The sequence below is a fragment of the Sceloporus occidentalis genome, unplaced genomic scaffold (genome assembly GCF_023333645.1).
Source record: "Sceloporus occidentalis isolate IW3139 unplaced genomic scaffold, rSceOcc1.0.p SCAF_138, whole genome shotgun sequence".
In the NCBI taxonomy this organism is placed as follows: domain Eukaryota; kingdom Metazoa; phylum Chordata; class Lepidosauria; order Squamata; family Phrynosomatidae; genus Sceloporus; species Sceloporus occidentalis.
The window spans coordinates 1,521,759-1,549,329 of NW_028317118.1; the positions used below are offsets into that span (position 1 = coordinate 1,521,759).

The 27,571-nt window shown below is 42.7% G+C and overlaps 1 protein-coding gene across 2 annotated transcripts; it reads left to right on the forward strand.

Moving 5' to 3' along the window:
• Nucleotides 1-74: 74 nt before the first annotated feature.
• On the forward strand, nt 75-19,437 carry LOC149281161 (E3 ubiquitin-protein ligase RNFT2-like). 2 transcript variants are annotated; one of them, XM_089499701.1, is made up of 10 exons: nt 75-138; nt 1,925-2,393; nt 4,550-5,028; nt 5,699-5,775; nt 6,226-6,326; nt 7,829-7,982; nt 14,133-14,282; nt 15,022-15,087; nt 16,157-16,258; nt 17,348-19,437. In XM_089499701.1, exons 2-10 carry the CDS (start codon nt 2,311-2,313, stop codon nt 17,480-17,482), a joined length of 1,347 nt encoding a protein of 448 aa, XP_089355827.1. In that variant the 5' UTR covers nt 75-138; nt 1,925-2,310; the 3' UTR covers nt 17,483-19,437. The 2 variants fall into 2 exon arrangements, with proteins under 2 accessions (XP_089355827.1, XP_089355828.1); XM_089499702.1 differs by lacking the exon at nt 16,157-16,258.
• The last annotated feature ends 8,134 nt before the right edge of the window (nt 19,438-27,571 follow it).

Below are 27,571 nucleotides of genomic sequence, written 5' to 3' on the forward strand. Positions count from 1 at the left end.
CTCCACCTTCGCCCGCCCCTCCAGGGCCCCCAGGGGCTGACTTCCGCTCCCAGACGGAAGTGACGTCTGGGGCCGGGTGCGGACGGAGGCGCCTACGAACCGGAAGTGAGGGGAGAGGAGGAGAGCTTTGTCGTCCAGGTGGAGCCCCGGGTTCTTTCTGGGCCTCGCTTTCGCCTTGTTAGAGAGAGAGATGTAGATATATAGCAATTATATGTATATAGCTTATAGATATCTATCTTATATCAGCGTTTATATATATATATATGTGTATCTTATAGTTTAGCATATGTATCTCTTTCTATATATATATATATATACACACATACACCTTATACCTTAGCATGCATATATATATATATATATATATATATCTTGTATATGTATCATATAGCTTAGCATATATATGTACATATCACACACACATATATAATGGCTTAGCATATATGTGTATATATTTTATAGCTTAGCGTATACATTTTATGTATTATAAGTTAGCATGTTTATGTCTATGTATACCTTATAGCTTAGCATATATATATATATATATATATCTTACATTTTATAGCTTAGCATATAACTATCTTATATATAATATCTTAGCATACATATGTGTGTGTGTGTGTGTGTGTGTGTATATATATATATATATATATAATAGCTTAGCATATGTATGCATATATATATATCTTATATCTTAGCACATATATATGTATAACATACATCTTATAGCTTAGCATATATCTATCTATCTTATATATAATATCTTAGCATACATATGTGTGTGTGTGTATATATACATATATATTATAGCTTAGCATATGTGTGCATATATATCTTATATCTTAGTGTGTATGTATATATATATGTATATATATATATATATATATATTACATATGTCTTATAGCTTAGCCTATATCTATCTATCTTATACATAATATCTTAGCATACATATGTGTGTTTGTGTGTGTGTGTGTGTGTCTATATATATATATATATATATTATACACATTATAGGTTAACATATGTATGTGTATATATCTTATATATTGGCATATATATATATTACACACATGTTATAGCTTAGCATATATCTATCTCTTATCTTAGCATATATGTGTGTGTGTGGATTTATATATATGTATATATTATAGCTTGGCATATGTATGCGTATATAGCTTATATCTTAGCATATGTGTGTGTATATATATATATATATTGAATATATCTTAGCATATATATATATATATATATATATATATATCTTAGCACACACACACACACACACACACACATATATATATATATATATATATATATATCAGTATTCTCAAATAAACCCTGGGGGAGGGGAAGGGTGGTGTGGGACTGGCTGTTGCTCCTCTTCTGCTTGCAACTGCCCATTCCTGCCCTTGTGAGACACAGGACTGTCTTTTGCATTCCGCAGTGGGAAATTAATGCCGTTTGAGACCACTTGAACTGCCCTGGCTCAGTGCTATGGGATTCTGAGATTTGTCGTTTTGTGAGACCTTTTGCCTTCCCTGTCTGAAAGCTCTGGTGCCACAACCAGCTACCATTCCCAAAAGTCCATAGAATTGAGGCAGGGCAGTTAAAGTGGGGTCAAACCAGATATTTCTGCAGTGCAGAAGGTGCCCTAGTTTGAGATGGTAAAGCTCAGTGTCTTGGCTCAGTGCTTAGAGAATCCTGGGAATTGTAGTTTATTGTGGCACCAGAGTACTCTGGCACAAAAAGCGAAATGTCTGACACAACCAGGATTCCCTAGCACTGAGCCGGGACAGTCAAAGCGGTCTCAAGCTGGATGATTTCTGCAGTGTGTTTTGGACTGAAGAGTGCGTGGCTAGGAGCATGCTGATATGCTGAGAAATGTTTGCTTTTCTGATTTTATTTCCTTTCTTTTGGTTTTAGAAGTGGCGCATCTGAAGGAGAAGCAGTTGAATCTCCCTTTGCAGCCATTGTTTCTCTGTTGCTTTGACTCATTTATCTTCCTTTCATCCTAAACTTGGCTTTTGGAAACTCAACTTTTAATGTGTGTAACGTTAAACTGAACGAGAGGAAGATTCCACTCTTTCCTGTCCTTCCTGGAAACCATTTTCGACTGGATGCTGTTAACCTGTTCGTTGTGGAACTTGGGAGATCTTCTTTCTGCTTGATGACTTGTGGCATGCTCTTTGGTTATTCTTCCAAGTAGAATTTCATGCAGTATGTCACTGAGTGGATGGGTGCCTGAGAAGAAGACCCTTTAGACCTTGCAACTACTCCTGCCACTGGTCACCATTGATCTGCCACGTTCCATGCTGAGTGTATTGTGTTTTAAAGTGCTCAGGAAGATGCAGAGACGACACAGCAGTATCACTGACAGCCTTCCTCCTGAAAGGTGAGTTAGGAACATCAACTTACAACCGAGAACTACTCAGGACAAGGCTGATGCTACCAATGACTGCGCCAGGCAGCGGATTCTGGGCTTTGTAAAAGTGTAGCAAACAGTTATTTCCTTTTTTATTGTATTACAGAACCAGCAGTGTGGTGAGGTGCCTCTGGAATTTTCTGCCTCAGAGATGAAAATAACTTGGTAGTGTTTGGGTGTTATACTCTGGGACATGGGAAGGCATTGGGCACAGTGTCCTGTTCTGCTCAGGCAGCAGATTGTCTTGGGACAGCCTTATATGCCATTGTAACACGTGATGGAGACAAACAGGAAGGATGGATTGTTCCATTCTTCTTCCAACAACCTACTTTATTTCCATGACAGATGCAGAGGAAGAAAAGGTTATGGGTTGACAGAGGCGAAAGGGGTCACTTTGTCTCTCCTCCATCAATCTCTTTGGTGCAAAGTTTGGTAGAAAGCCCTGCCCAGAGAGCTGCTGTGTCTGTGGATGATGGGAGTTGTCATGCAGTACATCTAGAGGGAGCCAATTTGACAGAAGGCTGGGCTTCAAAGTTTAGTGCTTACACCTTGAATTGGGAGCTAGTGCAGCAATGTTGAAACTAGCATTGCATGTTTGTTACAGTCTGTCCCCATCAAATAAGGTAGTGGTTGAAATTAGGTTTAATTTCCAAGAACATTTCAAGGGTGTGTGCTTAAGTGTTGTCTACACTGACTGGCAGCAGCTCTTTGGGACTCAAGATAGGGTCATCTCCAGCTCTGTTTGGCAATGTACCTGGGACATTCTGCATGTAAAATGTGTGCTCTACCACTGAACTATGAGCCTTTCTGAAGCTGTAGAATAAACTCCCCACCCCAAACACCAGCTCAGTTTGACCTTCCGGTTCCACACATTAGTTCATCTGTTTTATTAGCGTTCTTCTTTGCCCAGCTTTGTAATGGCTTGATTGACAGTGTTTTAGTTTTTTTCTCCTGCAGTGTTGTGAGCGCAAGAAAGGCAGTTAATAAATGACATTTTAATCAATAAATTAATCAATCCAATTTGGTAGTGAGTAATGTATGAAAAACCTTCACCACTAGGTATTGAAGATAATCTAAAGATGCTCTGCTGAAGGATACTGTACTGCTGCCACACAAGAAGTATGTGTATGCTTTTATTGTTAAAAACAAGCACCTACTAAGCTTTTCTTTGCTGCCTGTCTTGGAAGCATTACTCTGCATTCTAGAGGTAGTATAGGGTTGTGATCTCAGTCTCTGCCAGGTACCTTGAATGCTTTGTACATGTTTCGTATGTTCTCAGGGATGAGAGGTCTCTGTGGCTTTAGTCCTAAACCCTAGGGGATTCTATTAGAAATGTGTGTCCCATTAATTTGGGACCGTAGAGCCACACTGCAAAGTATTGTGTACTTTCTATTCCCTGTCTGGTATTTGTGTGAGCCTGGCCTTTGGGAGTAGCTGTAAAAGTCTCTGTTGAGACTCTGTGGGACAAGGAGAGATGTCTGGTGAGAATTTGCTTATATTGGGCAATGTCTGGAGAGAAGAACTGGGAACAAAGGTGTAATTGGTGAGACTGGTGGACTTGCTGCAAAAAGCCAAGCTGGCTTCTCGAATCCACAGACCAGTTCTAAACTTTGAGAACTCCACTGTGGGAGCAAGGTCAGAAGAGAATGAGTAGTGCCTTCAGACTGTTGTTGTTGTTTGCTTTCAAGCTGTTTCCTTTTGATGGGAGAGAAGTGGCTTAAAAATGAAAGCAATTATAAATAAATGTCATCAGGTTCCCAGCTGAAATACCTAGTGGAATTTTTCTACTTGGCACATTTGGTGGAAAACAGGCTTCAGTTCCCCATGTGGTGAAGTGAGCTGGGAGACCAAAGCACTCCAGGTGGTGCTTCCAGGACCTCCTGGAAGGTCCCTGCTATTTCTTGTTACTGATCGGTGATAGCAGGGAGACCCTTCCCTATACAAGAGTGGATAGGGGAATATGGATCCTTGGCAAGCCAGATCTGGGGCCTTGGTGAGCTGGCTTAGGCCAGCAAACTGGAGGTTCCCTCCCCTGAAGTACATAAACTGACTAGGTAAATAAGGAAGGGAGGATAGATGCTTTCATGTCATTGATTGATTTCTTTCTCCATTCTTGTACATGGCAGAAGCCGGAGTCAAACTATCACTTCTGAGACAAGTGTGGATGAAGGCGGGGTCTTTGAAGGCCTCAAGACAGAGCCATCTCCTCCTCAGCAGCTTTTCTCAGGACTGGGAGGCATCCCATCCGGAACGATCACAGCCACCCCTTTCCAATCCAGTTTGGTCTTGGGGTCAACAGCAGGAGGTGGGGAGGTGTTCATTCAGATGCCTGCTCCACGGGAGGAAGGGACCAGCCGTACGGAAGGAGGTCCTTACCACCACCGCCAGCAGCCCCAGCACTACCATCACAGTCACCAGCGAGGGTCCTCCCTGCTGCACATGGCCGGTGGTGACCGCCATGGACATACTGAGGAAGGCTTCGAGGAACAGCCTGGGACACCAGCCCCTGCCCTTTCAGAGCTGAAAGCTGTCATCTCATGGTTGCAGAAGGGGCTTCCTTTCATCATGATTCTCTTGGCTAAAGTTTGTTTCCAGCACAAGCTTGGTAAGCCCCTTAATTTAAGAATGTAGGGGGCCTTGAGGGATCGGAAGAAAGCCCCATCCAACCTTGCACATTGGCTCCAACCTCGTTCTGGCAGGGTTGTTACCAAAAAAAACCCACTTGAAGCCAACTGGAAAAAAGGGTATCCTATTCCTTTGCCAAAATTTAAGGTCATTCACATCTATAAAACATGTAGAAGGTGGTACTGTATGAAATGGTACAAAAACAGTAAGAAACATTTGCAGCAGAGAAAAAGTAGAAGAGATACTTTAAAAAAATATTCTGCCAAACACGTTAAATGTATTTATTTAATTTATATCCTGCCTTTCTCCCATTACGGGATTTGAAGCAGCTCGCAAGTCAAAAGAGTAGCCTGTATAAAAGTTTAAAATGCAGTCAAAAGAGTAGCCCTTATAAAAGTTTTTAAAAAAACAACAACAAATGAACAATCAGATTAAAAGACATTAATGTAAAATAGTTTTTAAAAGGCCGTTAAAATATCATCATCATGAGAAAAATACAATACAAATGTAACAAACCGCCATTAAAAGCCTTTCTACAACACAGAGTAAACACTCCCAAGGTTTGAGTGAACGGATAAGTCTTTTATGGTGCCTAGGTTTGGTGAAGTGCTATGTACATGGCTTACAAGTTTTTCCCTACTTGTTTCTAGGAATTGCTCTGTGTATTGGCATGGCCAGCACATTTGCATATGCAAACTCAACTCTCCGAGAACAAGTCTCCTTGAAGGTGGGTGAAGGGCTGGGATTCTTAAAGCCTGGCTCATGAATGGATAGGGCTCACGGAGATCTCAAGACCTTGGGGAGAAATGTAGGCAAAAAGGCGAAGAGGAGTTACTTTTCTATGATGAGATTAAAACCAAAAGGCAGGTCTTCCTAGAATTTGGAAAAGCAGTAGTGTCAGGATTGGCTGAGTATTGCTGCTAATATTTTTGCATTGTTTATTGAGACATTTAAACTTTAGTGTTGATTTTTGTATCAGTGGAAGAGAATAGGTTACTGTCCTGAGATGCTTAGAATCTGCAGTTTGAAACATGGAGGGAAGTAGAGGCAGGAGTAAACAGGGTCAGCAAATTAGATTTCTTTCTACCTTCCTTTTTAAAAAGCAAGTTACTAGCTCTTGTGGCTACAAAGCTTTAAAGTCCCAGGATTCATGTGTTGGTTTTCTTTTCTTTTGCAGGAAAAGAGGTCAGTGCTGGTGGTGTTCTGGATCCTGGTCTTCCTCGCTGGGAACACCCTATACTTGCTGTATACTTTCAGCTCCCAACAATTGTACAACAGGTGAACAAACAGTTTTTGTTCTAGAAGTGGGTGGTGGAACAGGCAACTCCTATCAGAAGAACTGAGAAGGGCTAAAGGAGGTTGAAATCTTGTGTGGATGTGGCAGGTAGTGGTGGCTTCCTCTGCTGGAGAAAGGTCATTATGCTGTAAAAGGACCTGTTGGAGCACCATTGGCCAATTTTGGGTTTTACTCCTTACATTTTCATTTCCATCTTTTACTGGGAATGACCCATATTCACTTAGGAGCTATTCTATTTTCCTTCAGTTCCCTGACTGACTTGTTTGTGGGTTCACTTTTGCTTTTTTTCATTTTCATCAGTTGAGTGTTCAATCTCTCATTTTTGCTTTTTTGCCTTTGTTTTTTGTTTTTAGGATTTAATTTTATCCGTTGTGCTGTGCCCATTTTGTGAGTATTTTTATTTCTGTTCCTCAGTCCTTCTCTGTTTCAGCTTGATTACCCACTAACACAAACATGGACAAATATCCTACAAGGGCTTCATACTGTGCTATAGCCAACACATTCAAATTTGGTGGTTGGGAATAAGGCTTTTGGTAACAGCTCCCAACATACCAGCTACCTTCCTAGCATCTGAAAGTGACAAAATATGGAGGACAGAGTATATGAACCTGATTTTGCCCAGGCTTGGATCTATCATGATTTATGAAGACATCCCAGTATAGCTATTGTTTGGGTTCATTGTCATGATTAACCATGGTTTGTGTTAACCATGGTTTGTTGATTCAGCCATGAATTGTATGGCAGGCAGGCATAGTTTGTCTTCCTTGTTTCTGATTTGTTTCTCTCCAGATCCCTTTGTCAGCTTCTGTTTCAGAGTCAGCAAATGTGGAGGGGGGACACAACTGCAGGTTCTGACATCATGACAACCTATGGTTCAACAAACCAGAGTTCATAAGCCATCAATATGCAATGAACTCAGAGTGTGGCTTGTAGCTGGTTAACAAACTGGCTTGTTAGTGGATTCATGTTGACATTCACAGCAAATGAATAGAATCTTTATTATGGTCATAGACCAACACACACAGTAAACAGGTTTCAACAGACCATACTGTCACAGTCATTAGGTGTCTGATTTATTTTATGAAACAAAGCACTTATAAAACTGGGTTATTTTTCCCTATGAGGGAAAAATGGGGGAAAAACATTTCTGACATTTTTTCATCCTCTTATCAGCAATTTTTCTTGTCTGGATTATTGGTTGTCACCTGCTTTGAACCCAGGTGCCCTGTTCCTAGGTGACATAGTGAACAGCTGTTGATACTTTGCACTATCAGACATTTATCAATACTGTTTACCAATGGATACATAGATCCTGGGGTTAATCTTGAACAACTTTTCTCACAAGGATTATTGAGAGCCTTTGGTTGTTCTTGTACTCCTTAGTTCATTTTTCACAGAGGGAGTTGCAAGGGGTTAGACAATCATTATCTGGCTTCAGTGTGCCAATTAATAATGTTCAATCATACTGTCTTGTATTCTTCAGCCTCATATTCCTGAAACCCAACCTGGAGAAGCTGGATTTCTTTGATCTGATGTGGATTGTGGGGATCTCAGACTTCGTACTCAAATACCTCACCATAGCCCTGAAGTGCTTCATTGTCGCCTTGCCAAAAATCATATTGGCTGTTAAATCGAAGGTAAAAGAGTTCATATTTCACTCTGGTGGTAATGAAATTCCCTTCTTTTAGGAAACATTTGGGGTACCTGTGTTGGCCGTTCAGCAAAATGCAACAAAGTACACAAAAAGTGATACCTTTATTGGCCAAATAAAATGCACAAAATATATCATGCAAACTTTAGAAGCTCCACTGGCTTCTTCATCAGGCAAAAGATGTTTAAAAATCATACAGGAGATCTCATTGGAGGAATAATGGGATATAAATATAACAAATAAAATAAGGGAAGCCATAAGATAACTGCTTCACTGACTTTGGTGGAGTATGTGAAAGCTATCTCTGATAACAACCTGAGTCCTGATGCCAGTCTAGTCCTTAGTTGCTCCCATCTTTCATAGCGGCAGTCTGGTTCCCAGTGGCTTCCTAATTTTAAGTTTCCTTGGTCAGCTGAGAAGTAATTTCTGGCTAAAGCAGTGAATTATTGTTTACACAAACCATGGCTACATAGGTTCACATTTGCCAGTTAAATTTTGGGAACACAAATTTTGTGTTTTGTTGCTTGTTTGTTCTCCTTATTTTTTCTCCTTTCCATTTATGCCAAAGCACTTTTGTGATGAAGACTGATGTTGAGTTTCTCTGTATCAAATGTCCATATTTCACACCATGACCTTGCTTTGTTTGGTGGACCTTGGGATTCTGGTAAAAGTAGAGAAGACCATATAGTCAATAGCATCTTCCTGTTTTTGGAGCTAAATGAACCAACAGGCTTTACTACCATGTTTCTGCATTAAAATTAAGCCATGGTGGTGTTTCTTGAAATCTGGCTTGCACACTATTATTATTCAGTCCAGGCGGAAATTTCAAGCCGGGAACAGAAGCAATTCTAAATGGAGTTTGTGCGGGTAGGTGTGGTTGGAAAGGTTTGTTCCCTTGTATGGGGTGCTCAGAAGGCCTATTAATTTATCCCTGGCAGTAGTCCAAGGATTTTTCTCCCCTCTGATGATAATGATGATTATTATTTTATTTGAGGAGATTAATGGGCCGGGTCACAGCATAATCCAGCTTCAGGGAGAAAAAACCAACAACCTGACACGTGAGTGATGCATAGTCAGCCCAAGACAAATTGCAGAGCTGGAAGAGGTTCACAGCCTTTGCTTGCTTGTCTAAGAGCTATCCCAGGTTCTCATTAATCCTTGTCCAAGGGAAGAAAGAGACTGGGGCCTGTATTTGCAACCACACAAGGAGGCTGGTAAGATTGCATCTGTCAGGGGCCCCCTAATGGTTCTCTGTGCAGATGCCTCATTCTGAACAGCCTCTTCTTTATTGGAGCCCTGATCATCTTGAGCCATAATCTTTTTCATTATTTTTTCAAATTATTGCCAGCTTGCAAACAAAACTGTTGGTAGAGGTTCCATGTGCTAACCTCTGGATAGTGGTTTAAAATAGTTTTCTCTACTTGTGTATTTTGCACTGAATTTGACATGGTGGACATCTCAGCTTTCTGTACATAATGAAATCCTTTTTTGGTTTTGGTTTTAAAGAGAACATTTTAGACCACAGCAGTGCTGAGAAATCTGAAAATTCACAAGCAGTGTTTAGTGGACTGCTGTGTACATGACAAGTTTCCTCCATGGTAGTGCAGATCATCTGTTTCTAATGAAAAGGCTTATCCTCTACTGCTTTTGATTTTTGTGATGAGTTGAGTGCTGCTGGATCCAGCATTGTCTGCTAGATGCAGCATCACTACAATAAACTTTTATATTCAAGACTCACCACTTCACACGCAACACTCACCCTAGTGCAGTATCAAACTTTTGGTCTTCCAGATACTTCCAACATGGCCAGTGGTCATGAATTCTGGGATTTGAAGGTCCAACCATCTGGGTGACTTCAGACTACTGGGAGGTGTAGTCTAGTAATACCTGGAGAGTTGGGTGATTCCTACCCCTGTTGTAATCCAGATTCCTTCTGAGCTTCCCGGTGGGGATAGTTCCTACCTCCTTTCCAATTCCCGAGGGCTTGATGTGAGTTTTGTTCACTCCATGTTTTAAATGAGCCAAGCTTATCTCCTAGTATGTAATTTGGAGTTATCTTTCAGGTTCCATACTTATTACAAAGAAGTGTTTGGCTCAAAAGTGTATACAAAACAGTGTTTTATGAGAAATAGTGTACAAAAAAAATGAAATTTAAGGCTCGGGGGAGTGCCATAGAATTTAAATATGATTTTTTCTTACATTGAAAAAAATTCAAGAAAACTGGGTAGAATGACCTATGAATAAATTCCTGTGAAGCTGACAAGGGCTGGAAGGGAGTTGAGCCCTCTAACCTTAAGGATGAAGGAAAGCATATGAATAAAGTGTTTTGGGAAGCTGTGACCATTTGTAACCTCGCAACCTGTGTTTGTGCACCATGAAACCCACTGGATGATCTGTTTGTGGTCTGTACGTTGTTTCCTGCCAGGGGAAAAATAGAACAGGGCTCCTGTACATTTAACAGTTGTATAGGAGAGGGACTTTCAGCAGGTGTTGCTTGTCCTACATGCTCTTCTGCACAACAGTGAAAAATCTAAGAGCCCTGTTCTATTTTTCACCTGGTGATTCTATTTCTTACATTAACCTATCTTCCAGGGAAGTGTGTTTATTGTAGTAGAAGTGGCCATAGAATTTTCCTGTGACCAAAAATTTCAAAGAAGAATCCATGAAGGGGGAAAATATGAGGGACGAAATGGGAACCAGACAGCTCGCGTTTCCTAAATTTCTATCCAGAGTATTCCTGTTTCCCTCTTTCATCCACCCTCCCCTTTTTTTAAAGCTCCACACCCCTCAAGCTGTCTCTCCTTAGCTGAGTAAATGAGAATCTGCCATTTGCCACATGCATAACAATGGACGCCTCCAGGAGCCACATGGCTCAGGCCGTTTTAATTTACTTTAATTCATTTTTCTATTGAGCCAAATGGTAAGTACTTGTTGTTTGTTTTTAATGGAGGACATTCAACACACTAGAGGTGTAGCCAAGACTCTCCTGAGGATAGGAAGAGCGCAGCTGTTCAGCAGTGCTCCAGCTCTGCTTCTCTGGCATCCTTTGGTCTTTTCAGGTTAAGACAAACAGCAGTTTGGGAGAGGAGAGGTCACTCAGGCAAGATGTCAAGTGTTCTACATGCCACCACTTGACATAGATCACGAGTAAAGAGTAGTTTGCATGCTGCCTGGTCAGTATTCTTAGTTACCAAGTGATGGTAGAGACTGTAAATTGATCAGCATGTAAACGGCACCTAGCATATTGTTAAACCGTGGGATAAACTCTGCAGCGATGGTCAGCAACTTGGATGGATTTGAAAGGTGACTGGACAGAGGATGGGGGCTATCAGTGGCTCTGGGGCATGATGGTTATATACCCAGAGGCAGTTGCAGGATGGGATGCAAGGTTGGGAAGCACTTTTCTAAAGGAAAGGTTGGGCAAAAGGTTGGTTGGCCATACCAACACCGGTCTATTAAAATTAAGAAAGCTGGGGGAGAGAAGGCATGAACATTTGTGTAAAAGGCAGAGAATGTGATCAGAGGTAGCCTGTTCATTCTAGCCTAGAAGAAGAGGTTGTCCATGGTTACTGGTCAAGATGACTGTATATTGCCTCCAGTAGGTAGTATGCCTCTGTGTACCAGTTGCTAAGGGGGAGCATGCTGTTGTACTCCTATCCTGTTTGTGGGCTTCTGTGTGACTGAAGTCCTGGACTGGAGATGATCTGGGCCTGATCCAGTACAGCTCTCCTTATGTCAGTTAGGTTTGGAGTGTTGCCCTATCAGTACATGTATGGATGTCTGCTGGAGCTGGTTAAGCATATTTCTTTCATACCAATCAAAGGTGTCGTCATATGCCTTCAAGTTGTTTCTCACTTATGGTGACCCTAAGGCAACCCTATTGTTGGGTTTTCTTGCCAAGATTTGTTGAGAAGGGCTGAGTGGGGATTCGAACCCTGGTCTCCTGGAGTCATTGTCCAACACCCAAACCATTGCACCATGCTAGCTCTCAAAGGTGTCTAGTGGAGCATTAAAAACCCATTGTGGTAGAAATATCCGTGAATTGGAATTTCCTTCATCAGGTGCATGCACTGCAGTGTTACGCTTGTGAGTAACTCCCTTGTAGCTTTGTCCCGCTAGTCCAGTCTTGGCTGCTCTGACTTGCAGCAATTGTCCAGAGTCTTGTGAAGACCAAGCTGCCCTGAGTTCCAGTTCTGACAGAAAGGTGGGATGCAATCAAATATAGAAAGAAAGAAAGAAAGAAAGAAAGAAAGAAAGAAAGAAAGGCCAGTCTCATTAGCTGTAGTAGATGTTGAGCAGGAAGACCTGCTCAGGGCTTGCTCCAAAAAGAAGTAGCTTGGTGTGGAGGGAAGCATTACCTCTGCAAGACCTGTGGGTCCTTCCTTGCTTTCACCAGGGAGGGAGGTGGGGGGAGAAGGGGAGCTTCAATCAAAATGACTCACCTTTGCAGTGAATGGAGGTTGCTCCTCTGCCCAGCACCTCCCTGCTAATCTATTAAATTGCCTGCCACTGGGATCTCAGATTGTTGCCATTACAGAAATGTTCCACAGTCCTCCCCCCCCCCCATGATTAAACTGGGAGGGGGGAGTTGAGGTTCTTGAGTAAGCACTAGTATGACCTCACTTGGTATCCCCTGGGATATGAGATCATGTGGATGCCGGAGCTCTCGGTAGGCTTCGATTTGTTCCACGCAAGGACAGCCTGCTGAATGATCTCATCCTGGGGGGACCCAGGGGGAGTGGGCATTGCCTGCTGCTCTCCTCGGGGACCCTGATGGTCTCAGTCCCTATAGTTCTTCCTCGCTTTTTGCTGGCAGCGAGGAAGCAATGTTGGAGAATGCGTGCAATTGGCAGTGTAAGTAGAATGCTCAATTTCTGGGTCTACAGGCTGCTCTCTTGAGCAGCACCCCAAACCCTAATGAATCGATGTGCATCCTCCAGTGACTGATAGGAAGTGGTGTGAGGATGTCCCCATTTTGTGCTGCCCAACTTAGGCCATTTGTGATGCATTTCCACTCAGTGGTGCCAACATGCATGTGCATTCTACCTGCGTATTCAGGTGCAGATCTGCCTTCTGCCCCTAGGCCACCAGTCACGGCACATGAAAACAAGGCCAAGATTCAGTAAGTGGGGTAAAAGGAATGTGCGTAAGGCAAGAAGTCCATCTCATAGGGATGGAAGGTGACAACGACTGTATTTTTCTAGTCATCTTTTCTGCCCCCTGAGTGCAGTCTGCCAGGAGGTAAACACTGAGCAAAATTGCTTTGCAGGTCCCTCAGCAGTTTACTCTGTTAAGGGGAGCTGACTTGTCTGTAAGAGCACATGTACAAAACTTGATCTTTTCTACAAGGAGGCTGCCCCTTCTGCCATCATCCTTCACCTTTGAGGGGCAGGATGATTTTGAACAGAATGTGTACTCTGTTGAAAAACAAAACAGTGCCCAGCCATCCCTTTCTCTATTGAAAAATATAATTTAAATACATCACTTCAGCATAGTATAAATATACACCAATGCAGCACAAATTTACTGTAGTAAAATGGTAGCACAAGATGTTTCATCACTACCGCATCAGGCTGCTTAGATTGATGGAACAGAAAATACATTTATTTTATTAAAATTTCTGAAGAAACCCTTCCTGTATTCCTATGCAAGTAAATGTGCAACAAACTAGGCATTTCATACTTCAGTTTTGTGTTGCATATTTACTTGCATAGGAATTTAGGAAAGTTTTCTTCAGAAATTTTATTTAAATAAATATATTTTCTGTTCCATCCATCTAAATAGCCTGATGATTCGTGTACTGATGATGAAATGGTAGCCTTGTGCTACTATTTTACTACAGTAAATTTGTAATGACTACTTCATAGACATTTGTCATTTATGAAAGTGTTGGAGTTGGACGACATAAAAATTGGAGTCAATTGAAGGTTTGGCATACCCATTCCACAGCCCTGATCTCAAGGTGACACAGCACAACAGTCCTGTGAAGTAGGTGAGTCTGAGAGTGAGTGCCTGGCCCAAGGTCAGCATCATGGTTCTGTTGGGACTAGACTGGCTCTTCCAAGTCCATGTCTCAGGCTCCAGCTATGACACCCCACTGTCTTATATCTTAAAGTCTCCTTTTTGTGTCTTTCAGGGGAAATTTTACCTGGTCATTGAAGAGCTGAGCCAGCTCTTCCGTTCCCTGGTTCCCATCCAGTTATGGTACAAGTACATCATGGGGGATGATCCATCTGGCAGTTATTTCCTTGGAGGGATTCTCCTGATCATGTACAGTCTCTGCAAAGTAAGTTGTTGGCCTGTGGTTCTGTGATGACTTTCCTTACAGTTGGTTTTCCTTGTCAATATCTGTGCTTACCAGGCCCTGCATTTAGTCCTCATCATCTCCCATTAAAGGGATCAGGTAGCAAGTGACAGGGCAGGTTTTTTCTGCCTGAGTTCTTAGTGAAAGTAGATAGTATTTGGCTAGATCTTGGGTGGGAGGTGTGTGACCACTTAGATGATGTTGGACATCAACTTCCAGCATCCCTAGCCAGCCATGGTGAAGGATGCTAGGAGTTTCAGTCCAGCAGCGTCTGGAGAGACAGATACTCCCCGTGTTTTGGATAGGTGCGCCAATACCCTGATTTGCTATACAGCAGCTTCCTAAGTACCAATGGGTATAAATTGATCCCAGCTTACTCTGGGGTGCCAGTAGGATGCCATTTTTGTTCAGAAGCTAAGCAGCAGCCTTGGTTAGTACTTGGATGGGAGAGTGCCAATGAATCCCAAATGCCGTAGGCTCTATTTCAGAGGAACTGAGAATACCACCTCTGAGTATTCTTTGCCTAAGAAAACCCTATGCTTGCCGCAAGACAACAAGTGACCTGAAGGCACACACATACACATTTTAACAGCCATGCACCAGGCTGAAATTCAATATACAAAGCTTTTCTGCCAGTTTCTGAAAATATAATGACACTTTGGAAGCAATGCAGGATGAGCTTGGCCCATCTGTAAGGAATGTCTACAACTTTTTTTCCTAGTCTTTTGACATCTGTGGCCGTGTGGGAAGCATCCGGAAGGCTTTGAAGTTCCTCTGCACCCCTCAGGTGGGTAGGCAACTGCTTTGTATTCCTGTGATTAAGATAATTGTCATCATTGGTTCTTGTGGATACATAACGGATTTGCTCACATTAGACTGGTTGGATGGGTTTTGAATGGAGAGGTCCGGCCCAGCCATCATCATCTCCCTGGAGCAGGTGATTATTATTATTTTTCTAAAGCAGCCTTTTTCAGCCAAGTGTGTTGGACTAAAACTCCCACCCTCCCCAGCCAGCATGACCAGTGCTTTCTGAAAAGAGTTGTTGGCAGTGGGAGCATCTTAACTTGGTGCTAGTTGGTGCTAGGATGAAAAGTGTGGGAGTGGTTGACACTGGTGTCCTGCTGGATACATGTGTTAGGAAAAAATCCCTCCAAGATATGTCAGTTGCTAGATTTGCTAGAATACATTTTTCCGCCCTGCACAGGAGCCTGGACCATCTTGGTCTCTGGTCACCCTATTTGGCCAGTGATTTTTTTCACTGAACTGCAATAACATTCATCTTTTAATTTGAGCCTTGCGTGGCACTTTGGACTAGAATTCCTGAAGCTGTTTTGCGTCGCCTGCTGTTTTTCCTCCTGATCCTTCCCTCAAAACCTCAATTTTTCCCCTTTTGTCTTAAGATGGGGTGGGGAGAACCTTTGGTCCTATGGGAGTTTTATCATGTAGTTCCCATCGCTTTCACCAAGTGGGGACAGTATTCAAGGATTGTGGAAGCCGTAGTTCAAAGCTCCTGGAGAGCCAAAGGCTTCCCACCTCTGCTTTAAAGAATGTAAAAAGGGCCATGGGCTAGAATTAGACCAAAGGACTCTTGAGTCTAGCATCCTATTTACCACAGTGGCCAAGCTAGTGTTTTTTGTAAAGTCCACCAGCAGCACCCAGTGGTAGTAGCCTACTACCTACTGTTATTCTCCATCTGCCTTTGCACCCAAGGGTGATACTTAGGTGTCAGGATTGGTTGCTTTAGTAGTTGTCCATTTCTTTTGTCCCCTTTTAATACTGTCATAAGTTGCTGGTCATTGTCACCATTTCTGCCAGGGCATTCCATAGCCTTTAACAATGTGCTTTCCCTGTAACAGAGTTATGGCGTCCGTGCGACTAACCAACAGTGCAGTGAGGCTGGTGACATCTGTGCCATCTGCCAGGCGGAGTTCAGAGAACCTCTGATCCTCTTATGCCAGGTCCTTTTTTCCTTCTTTTTCTCTCTTTGAATGTGGTGCCACAGGGCAGCCTGTCAAGTGGATGCTCTGTTAACTGAGCATGCTCAGTCAGTAATGGACATCAGGGGCAAGGGAGTGCAAAGCACACTGGTGGAGCATGAATGTTGCTGGTAGACAGTCCCAGAACTGATGCATGACATTGCCACTTAATAGACTGGTGACCTCTCGTGGGCATCCTTCTTCCCCCCTCCCCCCCAGCATTTGGGAATCACCTTTTAAATTTCCCACAGTGCCCTGGAATAGTACTAGATCAGGGCCATTATGGGATAGAGACGAGAATTTTGATTGGTACGGAGGGGAAGGGTTAACCCTCTTTCACAATTTGTTGTTGTGTGCCTTCAAGTCATTTCTGACTTATGGCGACCCCAAATCAAACTTATCATGGGTTTTCCTTGGCAAGATTTCTTCAGAGGAGGTTGGCCACTGCCTTCCCCTGAGGCTGAGAGCATGTGACTTGCCCAGTGTCACTTAGTGGGTTTACATGGCCAAGGTGGGAATCGGACCCTGGTCTCCAGAGTCGTAGGCAACACTTAAACCACTATGCCACCTGGCTTTCTTTCCCAATACCAGTTCTCTAATCTGATTCAGCCCTTCCCAAGCTGTTTCTACATTCTAAAAAAAAAAAAAGCCCTTCAGGCTGTGATCTCTCACATCACTTTCTAGTTTGCTCCTTTCACACAAACTATTCTTGGATTCTAAATAAAGTCTGTCAGTCTCCATGCAGGTGTCCTGGTGAATGCCTTAAACTAGAGCTTCATCTTTGTTTATTCCTCTGTAGACCTGCATATAATTTGTGTTTTCTCACTCACAGTACCTGAGTACAGAATTTAGCATATAGTATAGAAAGCAAGGTATTTGTAATTTAGGTCAGGCATTAGTTCTTGGCACACTTGAGCACTGTTGTCTGTCCTGGGGCCTTAGCAATAGAGAGCTATACACCAACCCCTCCCTTTGGGACGCTTGGGTTCCAGGCTGGACCTTGGCCTTGTTTTTATAAATGTGTTTTTGTAGGTGTGGATTCATACTGCGTTTTCTCTTTTGTCTGTACAGCACATCTTTTGTGAAGAATGCCTCTGCCTTTGGTTTGACCGGGAAAAGACATGCCCACTGTGCCGTTCTGTGGCTGTAGAAACTCTGCGATGCTGGAAAGATGGTACCACCTCTGCTCATTTCCAGGTCTATTGACTTCTAGGCATTGCCAGGATATAGGATAGATCTAAAGAGACATGTTGTTTGGGGAGTGAGGAGGTGGAAAGAAGTGAAGTGTTTGCCTACATACTTACTAGAAGCCATTGTGGCTTCCCTTCTCCCTCACATTATGAATTCATTGAACCTGCCATCACAAGATGTGTCAAAGACCTTTAGCTTAGATGGCTTTAGAAGGGAGAGGACTGATCTCACAATCAGTGGATAGTGGTAATGATGGCTAAAGGGAACTGCCCTATCAAGAGTGTGGAGTTACTTTTCAGAGTGCAACATCCAGAGTCCTCCAGCCATAGAATCATAGAATCACAGAGTTGGAAGAGACCACAAGGGCCATCCAGTCCAACCCCCTGTCCATGTTGTCAGAGGGTTCTAGAAACTGTAATCCAGAAATGTGACTCTGCCACTGAATATATGAATTGCTACAGAACACAGAAGTAGCATTTACACTCTGCTGGTGTGGATCCCTGAAGCAAGCATTTATTTGGCCACTTTTGAAAATAGGATGGATTAAATAGACCTTGGGCTTGATCTAACCAGGGCTTTTTGTATCTCAAGAGAAACCTGTTTGCTGTTGCATGTGCCCATGTGAGTCTTTCAATGAGTTGGTAAAAAGTTGCTCACAAACTGATAGCTGGCCCCTGTCTTAGTGGTGCTTGTGTTGTCATTGTATTAAATGTTATGCCATCATCTGAGAAGACAGTATTGTATTTCCACCTTACTCAATTTTAAACTTGTATTTGAATCAGAATTGATATAACATTGAGTTCCCAGGGTTGCTCCAACCTCTAATTCACGCTTGACGCTCACCCGTTTGAATGGGAAGACCAGTGTAGTGTATTGGACTGGTGCCATGGAACCTACTGTGTGACATTGGGGCAGTCATTCTGCTGTAGCGTGTCCTACCTCATAGAGGATAATGTGAGGAGAGCCATGTATGCCACTTTTGAGCTCACTGGAGGAGAGATCGGGTATAAATATAACAAATAAATAAAATGATACAAGCTCCCTCTATGCGAATTTCACAGCACAAAACCTAACTTTGGATCTTTGAACTTTGCGACTGTGTGTTGTCCTCCACCCACCATCTTGCCACTTCCTTCTCCTATCCAAATGTTACGTTGGCCATGTTCAAATGATTGTCCAAGACTGCTGGCATGCTGTTGCCCTGTTTTCCTCCAATCACATGCTAGCTTCAGTGTGAAGGTTCTGCCATATACTAAGCCAGAGTTCCTTGTTACGTCATGGTTTATTTTATTGGTATGTTTAGCTGACATAAAGCTAGACATCCCTGTTTTGGATGGCACAGGGAACTCTTGACTTCATGCAAACCAGTGTCTTTGTGTTGAAACCTGCAAGAGAGGATTTCTCAACCACAAAACTTGGCCTTATGAAAATTTGAATCATAGCCTAAAAATGTCCATTAGCTATTACAGTTGACCCTCTGTATCCATGGTTATTTTATCCACGGATTCAACCATCCATGGCCTGCAAATATTCAAAAATATAAATTCCAAAAGCAAACTTGCTTTTGCCATTTTATATAAGGGACACCATTTTACTATGTCGTTGTATTTAATAGGACTTTGGATTTTGGTATCCGCGTGGGTCCTGGAGCCAAACCCCAGCGAATACCAAGAGCCCACTGTATTTAACTAAAACTATTTCATTCCATCACACCTCCATTCATAGAAACAGAAGAAACGTAATTCTGCAAAAACATTTTAAAATGCTTTAAAATAAAACATGAACATTGTAAACATTTGGACAAAATAAAGAAATTGCTTTGGTAACTGCAATTTGTTCTTGGTACAGAAAGAATTGGCTGTGCCTTGGCTGCTCCTATTTTTTGTTGTGGTTGTTTTTCTAATGGCAGATAATCATTTTATTTTGTCTTTTCAAATGTAAATGGCAATAAAGCTTGCTTTAAAGGTTTACTTCCCTTTTCTTCCTTGAAAGAGAAAACATCTGTTCACAATTCAGGGAGGAAGAAGTGTGTTTGGGATGGGTATGAAATAACACTGAGAGAGGAAGAATGTGCAACAGGGGCTGGGGAGAAATTGGCGAACTGCTTTCTTTGTTGCAATGGGCTAAGATGCTATGTTGAATACTGGTTTTATGGAAATGTGACATGATGGTGATGGTGGTATAGGCCTGAAATATATATCCTAAATCAGAGGGGTCCATGTCCACAGATCAGTTTACAGTTATATGAATGGGGTTGTGTGGGTGTATCACACACTGCACTATGGTCTAATCTGCACTGCGGAAATAATGCAATTTGACAGCAGTTTAACTGCCATGGCTCAATGCTATGGGATTTGTAGTTTTGAGAGATCTTTAGCCTTGTCTATCTTGAGAGCTCTGGTGGCAGTGAAAGCGGTGTTCAGCTGCATTATTACTGCAGTGCAGATTAGACCTGTGGTTTACAGGAACAGCACTGATTCTTTGCTTGGATGTGCATCCCAGCGATTGGGCACTCTTTTGCATACTGTCTGGCTTTCAGTGAGATGGATGTTGAAATGCATTTAGACTTTTCATGCAGGTTGTAGTGCACAACCAGTTTACCTAAGTTCAACAACTAGAGAAAAGGGGGGGGGGGGGACAACTCTGGACCATAGATCTCATTGGGCCTGCTGTAGGCACCCCTTGGCTAACTTCAGTGGAGGAACACTCCCTACTATTTCTGATCAGATAGTGAGGATTCAAGCTCTTTACTCCAAAGATGAATTCCTTGGACAGTAGTGTGCTTTAGAAGTCTGGTGCAGTCTTTGACTTTAAAGGATCAGCTGACCAACCCCTTGAAATACAGGACTTTGATAGGCTAGACTTGCAGGGGAAAACTGCCAGTGGTATAGCCAGTGAGGCACTGGAGTTTGGTACTGGGAACACCATAGGAACTGGACATTTTGAACAAAAGAACCACAGAGAAAGAGACAATGACACCTTGAAACCTTGTTGCTTTCTTTTTTAATAAAGGCAATATAAATATGTACAAAGTAGTCAGTATAGGAAATTCCTTTTACAAAAGGGTGAGAAAAAGCCCCATCAAACTGCAAGTTCAAACCTAAGAGAAGTGACTTAATTTCACTTGCAGGGTGTCCAGCGGGAGTTTTGCAAAGGCAGCTCCGACTGTCTCAGGTAAAGTCAACACTTCACACTTTGCCTTTTTCAACACAAAATAACCTTGGAACAATCTTTCAATGTTATGTGATTGCTTTTTAATCTCCGCTTTGCTAATACAAGACTGCAGGAAGGCAACAAGTCACCTGTCCCTTAAATCAAAGTGGATGCCTTCCATATAACCATACAGCTGTTTGTCCAGCTGTTGGGAGCCCATGTCTGCATGCAATAGGCAATGTCTCCCTGCAGCCTTTCCTAGCAGAATTGGTGGGATTTTGGCATTGGGAGCAGTTTTTCAGTGGACCAAGGTAAAGGGCGGGCAGGCTGCACAAACAGCCATAAAGACCCCTGTATCACCTCCACTTTTCTGATTTCTTTAATGGAGGTCACCTCTGTGTGAGGAATGACACAAATACATTGGGGAGATCACAAAAGCAATCGCAGGTTTCAGTTTACCATGTCCACATTAGATTTAAAGGCTACAGCTAAGCTATAGCTTCACCCATATTTATTGGTGTAAAATAGGTCTTGCATTTCCATCACAGGTTCAAACTTGCTTGCAAGAGAGAAGAGTGGTGTCACAGTAATATACAATCAGTCCAAACAGAATGGGGAAAACGTTATCAAGAAACTGTAAGGCAAAAATCTCAAGGATGTTAATAAAGAATGCAGGAAGCTGTCTTTTTCCAGGGCCCTTTTCACACTGCACAGTTACAGTACTTTAATTCCACTTTAACTGTCATGGCGACATCCTATAGATCCCTGGGATTTCTAGTTTGAGAATTCAAAACATCCCTCCCTAAACGGCAAATCCTAGGATTCCACAGGATGTTGCCATGCCAGTTAAAGTGGAATCCAACTGCTATAACACTGTAGTGTGAAAGAATCCCTGTGAGGAAAGCTCAGTTCTGCTTGTCTGTAGTAGAATGCAACTGCATAAAGCACCAATTGGCTGATGACTAGATCATCATGAGAGCACCTCTTTTCTTCTGAGCAGTCTTTCAAGTTTTAAAGTATTTGCTTGTGTATGTTTGTTAATCAGAACTTGGAATAGTTACTTTAGGACTATAGCTCTCACAATCCTCCAGACTAAAATGCTGTAGTTTAGTGCTACAACTGGGGAGTGTGAAAGGGGCCCAGGTCGGTTTATCCGTCAGTCAGTCTAGGTTTAGGTCTATGAGATTTGGCAGTGGCTCTTTACAAGCTACAGAAAAGTTTTTCATCATCTGCCACTTGATTCTTTTATTCAGCGATAACCAGCATTTTTACCAAGATCTTCTGCATGTGCACCATATGCTGTACTACAGATTTAAGGATCCCCTGTTGCTGTTTTCTCATAGCTCTCCAAAAAGGTAAGCAAGATGAATAGTTCCTCTGCTTCAAGGATGTTAAACCTCTTTCATCTCAGAGGCCAGAGATAATTTCCAGTGTTTAACAGAGCCAAAGACAAAAAGGAAGGGGGAGGGAAGAGTCCAAATGTACCAGCATATTTTCACTTCAAGCTCTTACTGCCAATAACAAAGGTTTGAGAGTCTAAACAGGATACTTTTATGCCAAACCATTCAATATTTTGATTCCGTGGGTCTTCTCTAGCTCCTGAAATCTGGGAAATCTGAGGATTTAATCTACAGTCACTTGTGTTGAAAGCATGTGCTCTCTACCCCAAGGTACAGTACTTCTCTAGGAGAGAAACAGAAGGTTTCATTAAGTTAGAAGGCAGGTGATGGAGATAAAACACATGGATAGGGCACCAGTGCCGTAAAATCAGCTCTCTAGCATGTGGATCATACACTTATAACAGAGCTTGGAAAGCTGGCTTTTTGGACAACATCCCAAACCACCCAGCCATCATGACCACAGGCCAGGCTCCCAAGGGTATTCTGAGAGATGTGCCACAAAAAAGTAGGTTTTCCAAACTCTTCCATATTTGTGCGCAATAATGAAAGTTGAATTTGGGCTGCTAACCAGCTACAAGCCTTTAAGCCAAACAGGCAAATGGTTCTTAATTTGGCTTTGTGAAAAACACTTCTATCACCATGCCTTAATAATAGTTTTTATTAGAAGGGTTTTGAGGCTTTGAGGAGTTTTTGTTTCTGAAAGGGAGCTGCGCTTGACATACCTGTCAGGTTACACCGGGGAAAAAACAGAATTGGTTCTTATGTGAAGTCGAAGGCTTTCATGGCCGGCATCCATAGTTTTTTGTGGGTTTTTCGGGCTATGTGGCCATGTTTTAGAAGAGTTTATTCCTGACATTTCGCCAGCCACAGATGTTGGCGAAGCATCAGGAAGAAACTCTTCTAGAACATGGCCACCTAGCTTGAAAAAAAACACAAAAAACTATTGGTTCTTATTTCATTAACACCAGGGCAGGAGACCCAATTCAGAACAGGCAGCAACTGCAGCAATGCTTTATAAAAATAAACAGGACAACAGGATGGGATAAAGGTGTGTCTTTTAGCCCTTTATACACATACCCCACAGGATTGGGACTTCAGATCCTAGAAACACTAGCCTGCATGGCTTGTGATGAGGGATTTTGGGAGTAGGAGGTCCAAACCCTCTGGAGAATTAAAGGCTCCAGCAAGATTCCTTCTTCTACATAACCATTAAAAGTACAGGAGCACTCTCGAGTTTTCACTCTGGCAATCCTATTTCCAACTCTTCATTTAGCTGATTTGCAAGTTCTAAAATTCTATGGTGAATCCATGCTCATTCCTGAAAACTCAACAGAAGCCAAGATGGATATTCCAGTTCGACATATGGATTGTGCAGAACTTAAAATGCTGCAGGCATTGACAACTATTGGACTTGTAGGTCCCCAATTTAGTAAGGTTTCTAATACAAATCTTGACAATGTAATTCATACAGCAATCTTTTTTTTTTCTTTACAAGACTAATGAAAGTGAGTATTTAGGATGCCTGAAGGAGAACAACATTCTTCCTAATACATAATTTTTGATTCCCCTTCATTTCTTCCTTGAAAAGGCACAGTGGGTAGCAGGAATGTGTTACAGTCAGCCCTCTGAATCTACGGATTCAAGCATCCACAGCTTGAAAATATGCAAAATAATATACATTTCAAAAAGCAAGCCTTGATTTTGCCATTTTATATAAGGGACAGCATTTTACTATGCCGCTGTATTTTAAAGGGACTTGAGCATGCACAGATTTTGGGATCCTGGAACCAAACCCCCGCGAATATTAAGGTCCCAGTGTACCACATAAATGAAAGAGGGGCATCATGTCTATTTCACATTGTTCCCAGGTTGTGTACGCATTTTGAGTTCCAGTCTGACCTTGGTAGAATTTTGGAACACATTTGTCTGCCCGCCACAGAGAAAGGCATGAAAATTCAAGCATGCCTAAAAACTATCCCCCCTCCTGGTTGAAGGAGTGGTCGTAGAGGGAAAAAGGCACTCTATACATGTTCAGAGGTGCCCTTGCCATAATACAGCTGAGCCCTGACACTATAAAGAGATTCCAAAGCTAAACCCAAGTGAACCCCAGGCAATAGAACTAGCTTCTTAAAGCAGACCTGTTCTACTTTAGCCCTTTAGAAAATCATCCTTCAGAATGACTGTAAACTCAATTGAGATTGATATAGCACAACTCTGTAGGTCTGTGAGCATGTTGTCATGTCACATGGAAAATTGTGACTAGCGGCAGTAAAACCTCCAAGTAAACAGGTTAAAAGGGAAGGAGCTGAAATTGTTGCTGCTCCCTTCAACATTACATAATAAGCTATAAGCCAATCCTTTCGGTACAGGTAATAGTGCAATCTATCTCTTTTCTTGAATAACCATTACCTTGGTTAAACCACACTTCCCGTATAAAGTGGAAGTAAATCACCCAAGCGATGGGCAGTCTGCCTCCTTTAAACAAAAACCACACCTTTCAGCTTTGTGTTTCTTAATAGAAGAAAAATAGCTCTACTGGGTTTCACCACCCAGTATGAAAAAGTTATAAAATCCTTCATCTGGAAAGATGCTCTGAATGACAGGGCTATGTGCAGGAAAAAAACCATCGTTTAACCACCAACTGCAAATACTACCAAGAGGTATACAGAGTATTATGGAGACATCTACTTCATGATAAGCTATCTTCCAGAAGCACCTTCAAATTTGTGCTTCGTCCAGCATACAATTAAAGCTATCAATCTGGCAGGAAGGTTCAAAAGCATCACAAAAGGACCCCCCCTTCCCTCCCTAGAAATATGAATGAGCAAAATACACATCTCCCGGTTCCACCTGGTAAAAATGGCTCGGTTAAGTAAACAACGACAACATAGCACCATGGAGACAGCTTCCCGCTCCAGGCAAATCTTATTTGTAGCACCAGAAAAAAACCTAAAGGTTACTGAGAAGTCTTACGATTGCCCTCCCCCACTCAAACCTTTAGACAGAGATATGTACACCCCACCCATCTGGAGACACAGAGAAAGAAACAGCAAGAGAGAGAAACAGAGAAAGATATACACCCACACTGGCTGCCTCTCTGCAGGGCTGCTTAAAACCCCATCCCCAGTGGTACTGGGATAGCTTCTGCTTGCACCAAAACATGGGGTAGTGCCACCCTGCCGTCAGAAGATGGGCAACCATATCCCACTGCCTAAGCAGCTGCGAGGGACAAGACTAACTAACCCAGCAACTCACACGCCATTCAGACCTCTGCTGTACAAGGCATGCATGGATGGCCCGTGTTTGCACACGCAATGGTTACAATCTTCCTCCTCATCTTCTGTACAAAAGCATGTTCGCCCATGCTGGTTTCACTGCTGGACGACACGTGGGAGCGCCCCTCCATCCGCACGACTCTCTCACAGCCTCCCCATTTTCCTTTCCACCTCACTCTTTGCGTCCGCTGCTCAAGGGCTGCAATCCCGCAGGAACGGGGAAACTTCTCAAGCACCCAGCTCTTTCTTCATCCTAAAGTGGAGAGGCATGGGGCAGGGGAAGAGTAGGGTTAGATGCGGAGGAGAGAAAGAAAAAGGGTACTTTTAAAAAGGGCAATACAATTGCAGTGCCCTACAAGCTAAATGCATCAGCAAGCAATCATTTGGTGGGTCAACAGTCGAAAGTGTACCAATGGTTAGGACAAACCAGAAGTCAGCAACCTTTTTCTGATGAGGGAGACATTCCTTTGGGGTTAACCTGTCAAACACTGCATGCCAATGGTGGATGGGGCAGAAGCCAAAAGCAGGCAAGCCCACAGCTTTTCTTTCCGTTCTCTTATTTTTTTTCTCTTTGTAGTCAAGAGGAACCACAGTTTAGCGTTTGTACATTGTGTTAAACCGGTCAAGTGAAATCAGAAGTCAAACTCCCAGTCTTACTGACATAGCCTTGTCAAAGGGGAGAAAAGGGGAAGGCACAGGAACCTGAAGGGAAAGTAGGCGTGTTCCCAACACATAAGACCATGGTTTGCAGATATGCAACTAGTGTGACATAATGCTTAGACCAGAAGAACCAAGTTCAAATCTTCACTTAGTTACACAGAGGGACCTGATAGGTGATCATGTGGGTTCTTCCCATGGCATAAAACAAAGATCAAAATATTCAAGCTTACGGAATCTGCTTTGCACTTTACTCATATCTGTTATTGGTCTACTTGGTTGATCATCTAAAATTACGAACACTGGAACCAATGGTCCATCCAGCTCAGCACCGTCTACATTTACCAGTAGTGCTCTTCTTGGTCTCATATCTTGGTCTTTCTAACCCTACCTGGGGATGCCATGACATGAACATGAGCATCTGCATATAATGCAGGTGCTTTAGAGCTAAGCTACAGCTTGCCTGCCTCATTACCTATTGCAACTCATGAGCCATCTATTGGGATGGTTTGCATATATAAAGTATAAATGTGTAGCCACATTATTACAGACCAGGGAATTCTGTAACCTAACGTTAGGAGGCCAAACCTTTTCCCAGTCTATCGTTCGTTAAACAACTAAGAGTCAGAAACTCTTGCCAATCCCATGAAAATCCACGGCTTGGGAAAAGATACTTTTGAGACTCAACTCCTAGGATTCTCCAGCCAGCATGGCAGGTTGTCATACTGAGAAGGAGATCATGAGAGCTGTAGTTCAAAATAGTAACATTACCAAGCGCTCGATTTGCAGTTGATCAGCAACTTTCATGTAGTAGATTGCAATGTATAGCACTGCCCTCACCTTTGCACATTAATTTCAGCCTTGTGAGTCACCACAAAAATCCACCCTGCAACCTGCCCCCTGCCATCTCACCTCTGCTAATAAATGAATTTGGCCATCTTAAGACTGCTGAATGCCATTACTGGAGTGTACACTGCCCTATTTGACTTACTAATGGGACACACAGCCAGTCAAACTCTGATCTCATTTGCAGCTCTTGCAAATAGCTACAGCCTTACTGTCTCTGAGAATATTAGTGTTAGCAACAAGAGGTCTATGAGTGAGCACATCTAGGAATCTGAGAGCCTGTGAGCAAACATTGCATTGTACAACCCCAGGTTTTCAGTGCAGAGAATGTGTGTCTGAACCATCAAAAGTGACCTGCAACAAAATGGTGCTGTTTGTGGCCCACAATCCACACTTCATCACCTCTGCATTAAGAGCATTTTGCAGGGCTGGATGCTCACAAAAGTTGGGAAATAGAACGTTATTCTCTCGCTCAGCCTCGTCTGCACAAACCTTTACTCCTGGCAAAAGGAACTGAACCAAGCACAACCGTACACAACAGCCCCCGCTGTCTTCCTATGTGCTCTGCCGTTTCTCATAGAAAAACGCTGCCCGCTGCTGAGTCAGCTGGCCAAGTCCCACCGAGAGGGCAATGCCTCCAGTCTGCACCATTTTGGGGGACTTCTGTACCGCTCAGCATGAGGTGCTTCCAGAAACCTTATCGGTCCAATTTTGAATGCAGATAATTAACTCCACCGAAAATTTTGACAGAACAGCCCCATGTCAGCCCAGCA